We start from the raw sequence: 14,554 nt of genomic DNA, 5'->3' as shown, positions 1-14,554 counted from the left end.
TGGGTGAAGGGCGGCGGACTGGAGTGGGGGCCCCAGGGTTGGCAGTATATTATATTAGTCATTACATTACTAACACATATTTATAAAGGACCCAACACATAAATTAGTGTTGTAAAGTGTATGTATATGAAACATACAGCTTCCATACAAATATTGATTAATACTGGCGGTGTAGCCTTAAGGCTCACCAACTTTTGTTTTTAATTTTTAGAGAGATTTGGTTATTCCCCTTTAGACTCCTTATAAGGAAGAAGCAAACCCTGCGACAGCTGAGGGACCCAGAAGAGCACTGGCCGTTACGTAGTTCCAATATATGTTTATGGCAAGTGTCTTCTTCACAAAGTTTAGGGGGGCTCTGAAACCATTTTGTTATGGAGCCCAGCAACTCCTAGGTATTCTACTGGCTGAAAGGGTTTGTTCAAGTGTTTATTAGATGGTTCCCACCTAAAGATCCTTCAGTGTTTGGCTGTTTTTGAGTTGTGTATTTGGGCTACTATAAATACACAGAGGGCAAAGTCAATGAAAACTCCCACGTGCCCTTTCCCTTATTATAAGCTCTAGGACAATGGCTGTTGGCACTTAATTAAAAAAAATTCAGGTGTCTCTTCAGCCTGGCATTACTTACCCTAGGGATGCACCCAATCCAGAATCAGTTTGGGATTAGGCCAAGATTAGGCCAAGATTTGGCCTTTTTCAGCAGGATTCAGATTCAGACAAATCCATGCCTTTGGCCAAACCAAATCCAAATCCCTAAAATCATGTGACATTTTGTCACACAAACACGGAAGTTTCAAATGTCCCACTTCATGCTTTGCGCACGGGTTTCTTTAACGATTCCTCCTTCTAATTTGTATATTCTGTGGTTATGGTTTTCGGCAGAATCTTTTGCAAAGGATTTGGGGTTCGGTTGGAGAAGCTGAATATCAAGGTCTAAATCAAGCTCATAGTTAAAGCAAAGATGTGGCCACAAGGTAAAGACTGTGTAGAATGTTCTTGCTGTTTAAAAAGAAGCTAAGAATGTGACCTTACAGTCTCTGTATGTGAAGATGCAATAGTTTTATTGTAGGCAAACTAAAGGGATGATCCTTTCATTAAATAAATGTAACACTTTCACTCTACATTAGAGTTCCCTCAGCAGTCCGTGGCCTCCAAGACCTCTCAGTGGCATGTAATATATTACAGTACATGTAACCCCTACAGACAGTATTGGATATCAGAGTCTCTTAATAAACAAGAACTCTATCCTTCAACTCATCAAACCTTGAGGGGTGGTACTGGGTACCGGGTTCTTAAGGGGCTCTTACTGCCTTATCACTGTCAGTATATGGTGACAGCAGCAATTCACAGATATTTATACAGTATTCAAGGTAATGCTTCACTGACCATGTGTGCTGACACTCAGGGAGGTTACTTCACTGGCCGTGTTAAAAATAGTTCATTACATACATATAATATGGAGCTAGGAACTTCCATATATTGGGGCTCTTATTCGCTAATAAATACACTCACTGAAAAAGCTGTTACATTTCCAGGGGCACTTCCCATTGGGACCTGGCTCTCCTGTTTGTATCACACTATCCTTATAGGTTAGCATCACTGGGCCACATCAATATCAGAGTGAAGTAAAATGTATTATTTATAAGTGCAGAGAAAAAGGCCAAACTAAAAGGCTAATGAGTTTAGGACATTTCTTTTGTATCAAATGCCAAATATTATACTAAGCAGAGTCAGATGACAAGTGAATCTAATGAAGGATTATATAACCGCAGTGGATGATCTGTTGCTGGAAAAGTATAACAAAATTAAAATATAACTGGTAGAAAGGCGGCGGGGGTGGAGGGCAATTATTTCCATAACGACGGCTGCAGAGGAGTAGATTGTGGCCCTTTCTCAGCTTGTGCCATAGGAGGAAAGGTTTGGCACTGCTGAACTGTAAGTTCTAAATATATAATAGACGTAGAAAGAATTAGGCACCAGTGATTCTTGGAAGGGAGGGGGGTGTCTAGCCTAGGGGCACACAGTTTAGAAATCTGGGCCGGATGGTGTGAAGGAATATTTTCATCAGTAAAGAGACACCTTAGTTAAATGGACCCCCTCCATTGGAAGCAAACTGCTAGAGTCCCTTTCCAGACAGTGGCTATTACCTGGGAAGTTTTAACTTCACACAACCTCTCCTCATTGGAGCAAAATAATGCTAATTCTGGGCCTGTCCAACTCGCAGTCTCCTAGGCATGTGCTGTGACAGCTCCGACTATCACTACCATTACCTATTCCACAGGGTCCCTGCTCCCCAACTGCACTAAGGTTGTTTGGCACCTTATGACTCAAAGCTTGATAATGGGGCCTTATGCACCAGGGTCCCAGTACATCTGCCCTGGAACTAAATGGAGAGTAAAGAGTTATAACACAAGACTTTATTTGCACCATCATAAATCCAAATTAGACAAATACCCACTGGCACCAAAAAAGTGTTAAACAAGACTGGAGTGTTCATCGTATACAGATTAAACTGTGCTTAAAGGACAGTCTGACCAAAATATACAGTATATATACATATACACAGACGTCATGGTGTTGCTATCAGACAATGAGAGCACAGTTGCACACACATTGCCTTAGGAGAATAATTAGAATTTAGGGGAGAATATGCTGAGCATGAACAGGATGGAAGGTTGGAATGTGTGATGGGCCAATGGGAGAGAGAAAATCAATGTAAAGGATAAAGCAGCTCTACATGTGAGTGGCTGACATGATCATATGACAAGCACTGGCTAATGCAGACATTACTGACCCTGGTTGAACATAGTCACTGACTCATTCATAAGGAGACCCTTTCTTCTCATGAGCCTCTGCAAGCCCTGAGCGGGCTACATTTTTAATCTGATTGATCAGCGTACAGGCCAATGTTGTCCCATTGGGTCACCCACTTTGATGGACAAATGGTACCAGTCTGCCATGTGCTTGAATAAATCTGTATGCGAAGGGGCCACCTTAGAGGAAGATAGGTAGAACCACTATACATGGGGGATAGAAATACGGAAAGGGGGCAACCTCAGCACAACTGTCGCTTTAAAGGGGATGTTCACCTTTTGCAAATTATTCCACAGTGGCAAAACTTTGCAAAAAAAAAAAAAAAAAAGAATGTATAACATGCACATCTAGCAGGGTAATAACTGACTGTGTTTAATAAAAGGTTGCACTGAATCTAAAGCTAATTCTGGAAGGCCATGTTATGCACAAGGGGCCCTATACTGCTGTCTAGAGCCACACCAGGGTACGGTGTTCCGGTAACAGCACCATAATCTTGGAGCCACCTTTGGGGATGAAAGGGCCCAGGGTACACTGATCCTAATGTACAACTCTTCAGTTGTTGTGGAACCACAGCTACCAGTGGGAAAGAATATCTATTTGTGCAATAACAACAACTACACCACCACCACAGGTTGGACAGCACTGACACAAAGCAAAATGGTTATTTACCCTACTGTCACCATTGTGCCCTACTGTACCTACTGTCCCCTCCCCTCAAACATGTTGCCCTGGGGGACACCACTATGAGGGCAACCCACAAAAGTGGAATAAAATGAATTTGGTCACAACAAAGAAAATCTGAAGCCAGTGTGCGTTTTGGTGTTACGGCGACTGCAAATTTGCCATTCAAGGGTTATCTGGAGTAAATAAATTATTTTACTCTAATTATACTCCAGATTTACCTCACAGGATCCTCTCTGTGTCCCTGAACTGAGACCCCTCCCCTGCCATACCTAGAGCCACCAAAACAACTTTTACAAATATAAATAAATGCAATTTTCAGTGTATGCTCCTCACTTCAGATACCTCGTGTCCCAGGTCAAAATAAAGTCCAATAAATTACTCCAAAGTGCCCTCTTCTAGAGCCACATTTGGGCACTCTGCCACATGCAATTTAGGCAACAAGTCATTACTACAATTCTTTATTTATAAAGTACCAACACATTCCACAGCGCTTTGCAGAGATTATACATCATTCACATTAGTCCCTGCCACAGTGGAACATACAGTCCCTATCACATTTACACACTATGGAACCAATTAACGTTCCTGGAGGAAACCAGGATACCTGGAAGAAACCCACACAAGCACAGGGAGGCATAAAAACGCCTTGCAGATGGTGCCTGGTTATAATCCAACATAGGTCCCCCGTGCTGCAAGGCAGTAATGCCAACCATTGCCCCACTGTACTGCCCATACTCATTTCCCTTAAACCCAGTAGAACCAGCACTAAATCCAATTGCAAAACTGTGAGACTTACCCCTGTCACTTGCTTGGCAGCAAACACTCTCTTCTTTTTATCCATTTACAGGGCCGGCAGGTTGGAGCAGCAGTGAGGGAGAGAGCAGAACTCTTTCTTCAGTCCACTGGTCCCACTGTCCATTGAGAAGAGAGCGCTCAGCCCTTTCCTTGGTAATCAGCCCTTATCTGATTGAAATGCTGTGGAGAAAGGCAGCAAATCACATGATGCGACTTCTCAGAGGGAACAGCCATCAATTTGTTAGGCTGGAATTTAACATCACAAAAAAAAAAAAACCTATTGAAATGAGAGAGTCACAGGAATGTACCATTATTGGCTTCCCAGCTACAAAGTATGCCATGGCGTTCTATAGGGGGATTATTAGTGTGACCTTTGGCACAGCACACATGGTATGTAGGGTTTCTACTAGGTTAATGTAATTACCCCGGCTCTGAAACTACTGCTTCCTTACAGGTCCAAGAGGCAAATAAAAAGGAAAGATTAGGCTCCTTCCAGTCACTTTCTATGAACAAAACAACCTGTGCAAGAGTTGGCCATGTTGACCTAAGCCACGTGGGTTGGAAAAATAGAAATAAGAGCACAAAAGAACTATATAATTTAATGCCCCCAGTCATTTATGAAGTTGTAGTTCAGCAGGTTAGAAACCCCTACTATTCCAACACAAACGATAAGAAAAAACAAGTTCCAGGTCAGGGCCATGTCCCAGGGTGCCATGCTGCAGGGGGTTGGGGGGGCAAGTTTCAGGGCTGTTGTACAGAGGCATTTGCTGATTGATTCCATTATATTCTGCCTGTTTGTACTCACCTGCCTTCACATTTGCCTTTCATTACAGCAGTTTTTCCTTGCATTTCTGTAGAAATGTGAAATAGAGAAATGTGAGTTGAATACATGTGAAGTTGCCACCTCACCCCTTTAATACCGGGGGGCAGATATTGAATCCACATCCTCCACCGTGACTTAGTTAGATGTTGGCTGCAGACTGCACTGCTTTGTGTGCCCTCATGTGGTCTGTATCTGATTAACTACAAATGACTTATCTTGTGGATTTTATGTGTATGCAGCTTAAGGCTAATGCCAGACGAGGCGTAGGGCGGATATTTTTGGCAAGCAGAAAAACGTTTGGCGAAAATACCACCCTACACCTCCTCCATGTGCCTGCACCAAAATGAATGGAATACGCTCAGGTGCAGGCACATGTAGCCGAAATACGCATAAAAACGCAAGATTTCCGGCAAGCTTTTTTCCACTTGCCGAAAATATACGCCCTACGCCTCATCTGGCATTAGCCTAAGGGCTCACACACACACTCAAGCAGGTCCTGCATTCACATACATGTTAGCAATTCATTTAGATGCTAGTTACATGGCTGCACATAAATCAGTTCAGTCTGCAGCATGCCTCTAAATTAATTAATTAGCCATGCAGGATGTCAATTTAGTGTTAAAGGGGTGAGGTGGCAACCCCTAATGTGTACTGATGCCCTCAGCGTGGATTTTCAGAAGCACCAAAAAATGCCATGCCACAGTTAATCAGATACAGACTGCATGGCGGCACACAAATCAGTGCAGTCTGCAGCCAGCATCTAAATGAATTGAACTGTGCAGGATGTAGATTTAATTTGGGTCCATTTAAACATATTTAACTGAAAGGGGTGAGGAGGCAATGATGGAAATCTCACGGGTGAGTTTAAGGACCCCTTACACGGGGGTGAGAGGCAGGTCTAAACAGGGAGAAAAGGAAGACAAAATGACAATATTAGAAATACCATCAAAGAATTCATCTGTTTCCTGGTTGGTGGGTGTCAGGGGTTGAGAAAATGCTGTGTGTGATCCCATGTGAATTAGTGTTCTCTGATTCCTATTGGTCATTAGACTGGGGGGGGGGCAGAATTCACAAGGGTGGAGTTAGAAACATTAATGGAGTTAAATGAACAGCGAATTGTCAAAATCCTTATTCTATTTTGCTGGGGTTAATAATGTCAAATTCCAAAAAAAAGAAATGAAAAATTGATTCATACCAACTTCTTGGAAAAAAAGGCAACATTTTGGCGCAGGGAGATGTAAAATAAAAAGTGATGTTGTGAATTCATTGTTTTCTGGTGTAAATGGACGTTTTACTTGCCAAATTCATCCCTAATCCCATTCCCCGCATGGGTTTTTAAAGGGGTACTTTACCTTAAAATAAACTTATTATACAGACATGGGATCCATTATCCGGAAACCAATTATCCAGAAAGCTCTGCATTATGGCAAGGCTGCCTCCCATCCTCTATTTATATATGAAATCATTTATTTCTAAATGCACATAATACGGGTATGGGACCCATTATCCAGAAACTTGCTATCCAGTTCCAAATAATGGCAAGGCCGTCTCCCATGAACTCCATTTTAATCAAATAATTTTTAGAAATGATTTCCTTTATCTCTGTAATAATAAAACAGTACCTTGTACTTGATCCCAACTAAGATATAATTACCCCTTATTGGGGGCAGAACAGCCCTATTGGGTTTATTTAATGGTTAAATGATTCCCTTTTCTCTGTAATAATAAAACAGTACCTGTACTTGATCCCAACTAAGATATAATTACCCCTTATTGGGGGCAGAACAGCCCTATTGGGTTTATTTAATGGTTAAATGATTCCCTTTTCTCTGTAATAATAAAACAGTACCTGTACTTGATCCCAACTAAGATATAATTACCCCTTATTGGGGGCAGAACAGCCCTATTGGGTTTATTTAATTTTTATATTATTTTTAGTAGCCTTAAGGTATGGAGATCCAAATTATGGAAAGTAATCCAAAAAAACCCAGGTTCTGAGCATTCTGGATAACAGGTCCCATACCTGTGTGATATAGGGAGAGGTATTCTGAGACATTTAGCATCTGGTCTCCATTTTGTATTGTTTATGAATATATATATATAAAACAGACCAGTCCCATGTGTCCCCTGGACAAATTCTAGTAAAGGGCATGAGCAGTACAAGAATCTCACACACTGCAGCTACGCAAACCTGGTTTGGGATGGGGGTAAAGATGGCGGCGCAAACAATACTCTGGGCGGGTGCATTTTTTGAAGTGCCACTTTTCAAGAAGTGCCAGTCTGGGTGTAGCACGTAGGCAGCTAGAATCACTAGGAGGTGCCTAAAAACTTGGTACCCCCCCCTATGATGTTACCATTACTTCTCCTTTAAAATGACTGAAACTTTTCAATGAATGTATACTTTTGTTTACTATGCAAAAAAAATATTTTGAATGGAAGACCCCTTTAACAGTTGTTTGGTTGCTGGGTCTTAATTACCCTAGTAACTAGAAAGCACTTAGAAAGTCCAAATCAATAGTATATGGGCTGAGTAAAAAAATATAACCATAAAAAAAAACAAACTTTAAAGCTTTACAATACAGTGGCTTGCAAAAGTATTCGGCCCCCTTGAACTTTTCCACATTTTGTCACATTACATTCACAGACATGAATCAATTTTATTGGAATTCCACGTGAAAGACCAATACAAAGTGGTGTACACGTGAGAAGTGGAAGGAAAATCATACATGATTCCAAACATTTTTTACAAATAAATAACTGCAAAGTGGGGTGTGCGTAATTATTCAGCCCCCTGAGTCAATACTTTGTAGAACCACCTTTTGCTGCAATTCCAGCTGCCAGTCTTTTAGGGTATGTCTCTACCAGCTTTGCACATCTAGAGACTGAAATCCTTGCCCATTCTTCTTTGCAAAACAGCTCCAGCTCAGTCAGATTAGATGGACAGCGTTTGTGAACAGCAGTTTTCAGATCTTGCCACAGATTCTCCATTGGATTTAGATCTGGACTGTGACTGGGCCATTCTAACACATGGATATGTTTTGTTTTAAACCATTCCATTGTTGCCCTGGCTTTATGTTTAGGGTCGTTGTCCTGCTGGAAGGTGAACCTCCGCCTCAGTCTCAAGTCTTTTGCAGAATCCAAGAGGTTTTCTTCCAAGATTGCCCTGTATTTGGCTCCATCCATCTTCCCATCAACTCTGACCAGTTTCCCTGTCCCTGCTGAAGAGAAGCACCCCCAGAGCATGATGCTGCCACCACCATATTTGACAGTGGGGATGGTGTGTTCAGAGTGATGTGCAGTGTTAGTTTTCCGCCACACATAGCGTTTTGCATTTTGGCCAAAAAGTTCCATTTTGGTCTCATCTGACCAGAGCACCTTCTTCCAAATGTTTGCTGTGTCCCCCACATGGCTTGTGGCAAACTGCAAACGGGACTTCTTATGGTTTTCTGTTAACAATGGCTTTCTTCTTGCCACTCTTCCATAAAGGCCAACTTTGTGCAGTGCACGACTAATAGTTGTCCTATGGACAGATTCCCCCACCTGAGCTGTAGATCTCTGCAGCTCCCCCAGAGTCACCATGGGCCTCTTGGCTGCATTTCTGATCAGCGCTCTCCTTGTTCGGCCTGTGAGTTTAGGTGGACGGCCTTGTCTTGGTAGGTTTACAGTTGTGCCATACTCCTTCCATTTCTGAATGATCGCTTGAACAGTGCTCCGTGGGATGTTCAAGGCTTTGGAAATCTTTTTGTAGCCTAAGCCTGCTTTAAATTTCTCAATAACTTTATCCCTGACCTGTCTGGTGTGTTGTTTGGACTTCATGGTGTTGTTGCTCCCAATATTCTCTTAGACAACCTCTGAGGCCGTCACAGAGCAGCTGTATTTGTACTGACATTAGATTACACACAGGTGCACTCTATTTAGTCATTAGCACTCATCAGGCAATGTCTATGGGCAACTGACTGCACTCAGACCAAAGGGGCTGAATAATTACGCACACCCCACTTTGCAGTTATTTATTTGTAAAAAATGTTTGGAATCATGTATGATTTTCGTTCCACTTCTCACGTGTACACCACTTTGTATTGGTCTTTCACGTGGAATTCCAATAAAATTCATTCATGTTTGTGGCTGTAATGTGACAAAATGTGGAAAAGTTCAAGGGGGCCAAATACTTTTGCAAGCCACTGTAAATCTGTTTTTCTTTGTATGCATGGCTCAGTGACCCTGACAGCAAGATTGCATTTTCAGCTGCAGCAAAAAAGGACAGACTAACGATGCTAATATTCTGAAAACCATATAGTCCAAATAAAATGTTGCTTAGAACTGGCCCACCCATAACATACAAATAGTTTATACCAAGTTGCCTGTAGGGGGTTTGCTGCTTTGGGATCATTGTGTGCCACCTGTTTGCACCCACTAGTTGTGGGACCCCATTACATGGCGCGTGGCAGTGCAACCAATGAAATACAGCCAAAGATGTCAGTTAACCCCATGTCACTGAATGTTATTAAATATTCCCAGTGGATCTTTATCCCCCTAATGCCATGGGGGTTAGTTGACACCTCTATGCTAGTTGGCCATTTATTTTTTATTAAAGAAAGTCATTATCTATTACTCTCTCCTGTAAGTTAGAATTTATTTCATTGTGAAACCATGCATGTGTTTAGTTCCAGAACCCTTTAGGTCAGTGGTTCCTACATTGCTCTAATGCCCCCTCCTGTGGCCAAGTGGTCCAGTCCAGCTTAAATCAACAAAAGGGAGGTTTGGGGTTGAATTTTTTTTTTTTAGTTCTGAAATTCACATGTAGCAAGGGTGATTCCTACTATGTGTGCAGGTATCTGCATGTAACCTTTAGTGAGATAAGTGTACTACCATATATTGGACCACAAACTCTGTCCTGAACCCAAAAAGTCTGAAGACTTCTGCCTTTGGAAGGAATTAACAAAATTGCAGTTAGGCTGAGCCCAGTGGCATCGGACAAAAAGGAAACTAAAGGTGGCCACACACGAGGCGATTTGCGATCATTAAATCCGCCACTAACATTCAGGGCTGAAACAGCAGATAAGGAGGTAGAAACAATAGAATTTCTACCTCCTTCTGCCGATTCAGCCCTGACGGCAGATTTTGCTCAGGCGCCTTCTATGGCGCCCGATCAAAATCTTTAACCTGGCCGATCGGCGAGTCGACCAATATCAGCAGCTTCCTGTGTTATTGGTCGCCTCGCTGACTTGCCATACACGCACCGAATATCGTATGAGACGAGGTTTTGTGCGATATTATCGGTGCGTGTATGGCCAGCTTAAAGGAGCAAGCACAAATCAGGGCTGGTGGGAGTGAATAATGGGAGGAGCATGGGTGTGATTGTGCAAAAAAGCTGGTTGGAATAAAGCAGCAATTGGAAAGAATGAAGGCAAACTTAAACTAAATGGCATAAACAGTGTTTGCTGGCCATCCCAATGGATTTTTTTCAAGAGAAAATTGAAAATGCATGCCAAACAGCTGAAGTTAAGTATTATTTAGTCCTATAATATTGTTTTTGTGTATTATTTCATGTGTAAAATGATATGCCTTACCCATATACCAAGTATGTACCCTTCCCAGATTTGTGACATGGCCTGTGCCTTACATGTTATATTGCAAGTTTAAAATATAGAGACAATAAGGAGTTAGTCTGCACATGTAGATTGTAAGCTCTACGGGGCAGGGACCTCCATCCTCTTGTGTCTTTGACTCTTATCTTATAGCAACTATATCTTTTATTTGTGTTTATTGTTATACTTTGTATTTATCTATTATTATCTTAATAACCCCCTTTTTGTATTAATGTATTCTACTGTTCAACGCTGCGTACATAAGTAGCGCTTTATAAATATATACATACATTCATACACACATACTTCAGAAACAGCAATGAAACATTTTTAAATTTATAAGGGGTCATTAACAAACTGTGCAAAAACTCGGCACCAACCACCATGTTTGTCATGTCACCCCACCCTGTGGTCTTTAGACTCCTTTCTCAAAAGCAAACACCCCCCCCCCCCCCCCCCGGCCAATACCACACTGGTCATTCTGCAGGCCTGTATTTATGATGGAAAGGCTGGGGGAGGTACATAGCAATAGGCCCCTATATATTTTCTGTAGAGGTAGAGAACAGGGCTTTATATAAAGCACCATCTATTCCTCCTCCAAGGCTTCCCCTGCTAGTCTCCCTTTGGGTTCCACCAAAGAACCTTTCTTTCTAATAATTCACCTCCATTTTCCTAACTTTAATCTTGGTTTGGATAGGCTTTTCTTTTCTTTTGGTGTTCTTTTACAGTTCCCCATTAAAAATTACATTTGTGTATGTGTAGGATTCTTCAGAGGTAGTGACTTATAAAGGCCTAGTGCTTATTAACAAAAAACGGGTTAAGCTGTACAAAGACCACATTTGCAGTGGCATCTTCAGCCCTTCTGGCTCTCACTGTGTCACTCTCCAGGTAAGTAAAGCTATTTAACCCCTTAATCTCCTCACCACAAGTGTCACTGTCCCTGATGTTTATCCCCCCCCCATAGTTTTGGTCTTCCATGAATTTAATTCTTACAGTGGCAGCTTTGCCTTACAGATCCTAGAGCTTCCCTGCCGTATGTGTCTTCCTGTGTGACATACATTATTGTCTGCAAATAAAGATCTTTAGTGGTTTATAACCTTGGAGCAGACTGGATACCTCTAGTCTCTCACTATCTGTTTGCTTCAAGTCATCAGTAATGAAAATACTCTGCTAATTCCCCCCAATGTGCTACTTGACAGAAATCAAGCTTCCCTTGAATAGGTCGGTGATCTTCTAAAGGAAGCAGGTTATATCGTAATGTATAAAGTATGTTATTTTCTTTTTTTTTTTTACACTGAGTTGGGATGTTTTCACCCTGAACCAGTTGTACTGGCAGATACATTAGAAGAATTAGATTCAAGAAACTGTTTGATACCTTTCAACTAGTGTATTTGCTATCTGCCATGCATTTCTGGGCTCCGTTTGAATCTTGTAAAATGCAGTTCTGCTAAGCACACACTTCCGCATTGGCGCCGATAGAAAATAAAGAATGTCAGCTTCTGACCCTCATTAGAAGCGGCATCTTCTCTGTATCCTGTAACAATGAGCAGGTGATCTCTTTGCAGCATAGCGCCGAGGGATGCATAAGAATTCATACTTTATAGAAGGATTGTAACAATTAACTTTAAAGCTTATGGTTAAAAGTCGTTTGTAACTGACTGCCATCATCATTAGGGGGCAGATTTATTAAAATTTGAGTTTAGAGCTCATTACAGAAAAATCTACTTTGATTCATTTTTATGGGATTTTTAAAAGCGCATTTATCAATGGGGGAAAGTTAGAACTCAACATTTGCTAAGTTTGCTTTTAAAAACTCCATAGGAATGCATAAATGCGAGTTTTTATGTATTACGCTCTAAACTCACATTTTAATAAATCTGCCCCTAATTGTTCAACATGCTTTTCCATTCCTAAAGTAGTAGTACTCTCAGCACCAAATTAGAAATGTAATAGAGGAACGTTAACTATAGTTCTAACTTGCTTTATTCTGATTTCTAAATTTCCTTGCAGAAAGCTTTACTGATTTAGTCCCCAATACTCCTAATACAGGCAGATCAGTTCTGTAATCAGACTTTTCACGCTCCTACCATCAGGCAGGCAGTACAGGAGCATCCAGACCCGCACCAGCAGATACAGAGACAGTTTCTACCCACAAACCATCAGGCTTCTGAACTGCTGGCATTCTGCCTAACCCACACTCCCCATAACTACTGGACTCTTCGCAGTGTCACTTTAAGCAAAGCCACTTTAAATCCTCACTGCACAATTTCAAATATTTCATTGCATTTTTTTTTAATTGTAATTACTTGTACCTTTATTGCACACTTTTATTCTATTTAATATTTGTATTTTTTTTTTTGTCTATGTAAAGTTGGGAGGAACACGGGTCAAACAGTAATGATGCTTCATTGTTATTTGTATATGACAATAAACTTGAAACTAATCAGGATTCCAAAAGGGCAGGGGCTAACCAGTAAGTGGCTGTCTCAGGTGAATTGGTGTGTGCCCTAAACGGTCTTGGATTTTTCATTTTTAAATGGTTGGGGGGGGTATGGAGTGGTGTTGTAGCACCTAATGGTTGGGAGGTATGGAGTGGTGTAGCACCTAATGGTTGGGAGGTATGGAGTGGTGTTGGAGCACCTAATGTTAGGGAAGTATGGAGTGGTGTTGGAGCATATAATGGTTGGGTTGGGAGGTATAGAGTGGTGTTGGGGCATCTAATGGCTGGGAGCTATGGAGTGGTGTTGGAGTATCTAGATTTATAGTTTAAGAGTTTTGCTGGAGTCAATGTGTGAAAAATCTGGAATGGGTGAATAGAGATCACGCCACGGCAACTGCAATCACGAGTTGTATTATTGTATTCATTTCCAAGGAATTTGGAAAGTGTGACTGGCGTAAAAATAAATTGTACACTATTAACTTGGTTAGTGTACATGGTGTCACTTTAATGTTCTTGATTTCTATGTTCTCCTTCACTATTCCCCCTTTATTCTCTTCTTTCAACAGTGAAATCACATTCTACACATTTCAAATGGTTCTCAAAAGCTCGAATTGAAAAAGTGCTTGAATCTTTTTTTGCAAACTCAAAAAATTGAGTTTTGGAAACTATTTGCGATCCAGTCATAAAGGCTTCTATCCAAATGTTAATAAATGACTCCTAGCGTTGTCCGGCTCTGTAGCTTAGGAGCAAAATGCTCTAAACCACTCCCAATTAAAACATCAACAGGAGTCAGCAACAAACACTGGGCCCTGTCTAGTGACAGACAGTTATCAATTGCAAATGTGCAGTGCTGCATTTTTGAAAAACTCACCTGTTCCTTGACTGTCTGGCATAGATTCCCAAGGATTTTAAATGGGGCTATTCTAGATCACCTCCCACAGAGAAAATGTTGTGATTGACTAAATGCTAAAAAGCCCCTAAACTGGCATTGCCCGGAATATCCGCACCTATTCCCACTTTTCCCCCACAAGCCCTGTAAAGCTTATGCATTATCTAAAGCAGTGATCCCCAACCAGTGGCTCGTGAGCAACATGTTGCTCCCCAACCCCTTGGATGTTGCTCCCAGGGGCCTCAAAGCAGGTGATTAGTTTTGAATTTCTGGATTGCAGGCAAGTTTTGGTTGCATAAAACCCAGTTGTACTGACAAGCAGAGCCTCCTGTAGGCTGCCAGCCCACATAGGGGCTGCCAAATAGCCAATCATAGCCCTTATTTGGCACCGTCATGAACATCTTTCATGCTTGTGTTGCTCTCCAACTCATAGTGTGGCTCACAGATAAAAAAAAGGTTGGGGATCCCTGATCTAGAGCCATGCCATGGATTCTCGAGCAACAACAATAATAAAACAAGCACCA

At 41.5% G+C, this 14,554-nt stretch overlaps 1 protein-coding gene across 3 annotated transcripts in view; it reads right to left on the bottom strand.

The window, feature by feature from the left end:
• LOC100495427 (solute carrier family 2, facilitated glucose transporter member 9) overlaps nt 1-6,147 on the bottom strand; it is a 29,719-nt gene extending 23,572 nt beyond the window's left edge. The window contains exons 1-3 of one of the 3 annotated variants that reach the window (XM_002936772.5): nt 6,057-6,147; nt 5,096-5,141; nt 4,292-4,470 (exon numbers count right to left, since the gene is read on the bottom strand). In XM_002936772.5, coding sequence (XP_002936818.2) covers nt 4,292-4,336 — 45 coding nt within the window. In that variant the 5' untranslated portion in view covers nt 4,337-4,470; nt 5,096-5,141; nt 6,057-6,147. Of the gene's footprint in view, nt 1-4,291; nt 4,471-5,095; nt 5,142-5,969; nt 6,031-6,056 lie in introns of those variants that run through there. The other 2 variants (XM_004915854.4, XM_004915855.4) reach the window with 2 other exon arrangements.
• Between the last annotated feature and the right edge of the window lie 8,407 nt (nt 6,148-14,554).

Source organism: Xenopus tropicalis, chromosome 7 (assembly GCF_000004195.4).
Source record: "Xenopus tropicalis strain Nigerian chromosome 7, UCB_Xtro_10.0, whole genome shotgun sequence".
In the NCBI taxonomy this organism is placed as follows: Eukaryota; Metazoa; Chordata; class Amphibia; order Anura; family Pipidae; genus Xenopus; species Xenopus tropicalis.
Note: the sequence above shows the minus strand (reverse complement) of the source record. Positions and strands in the feature narration are given on the sequence as shown.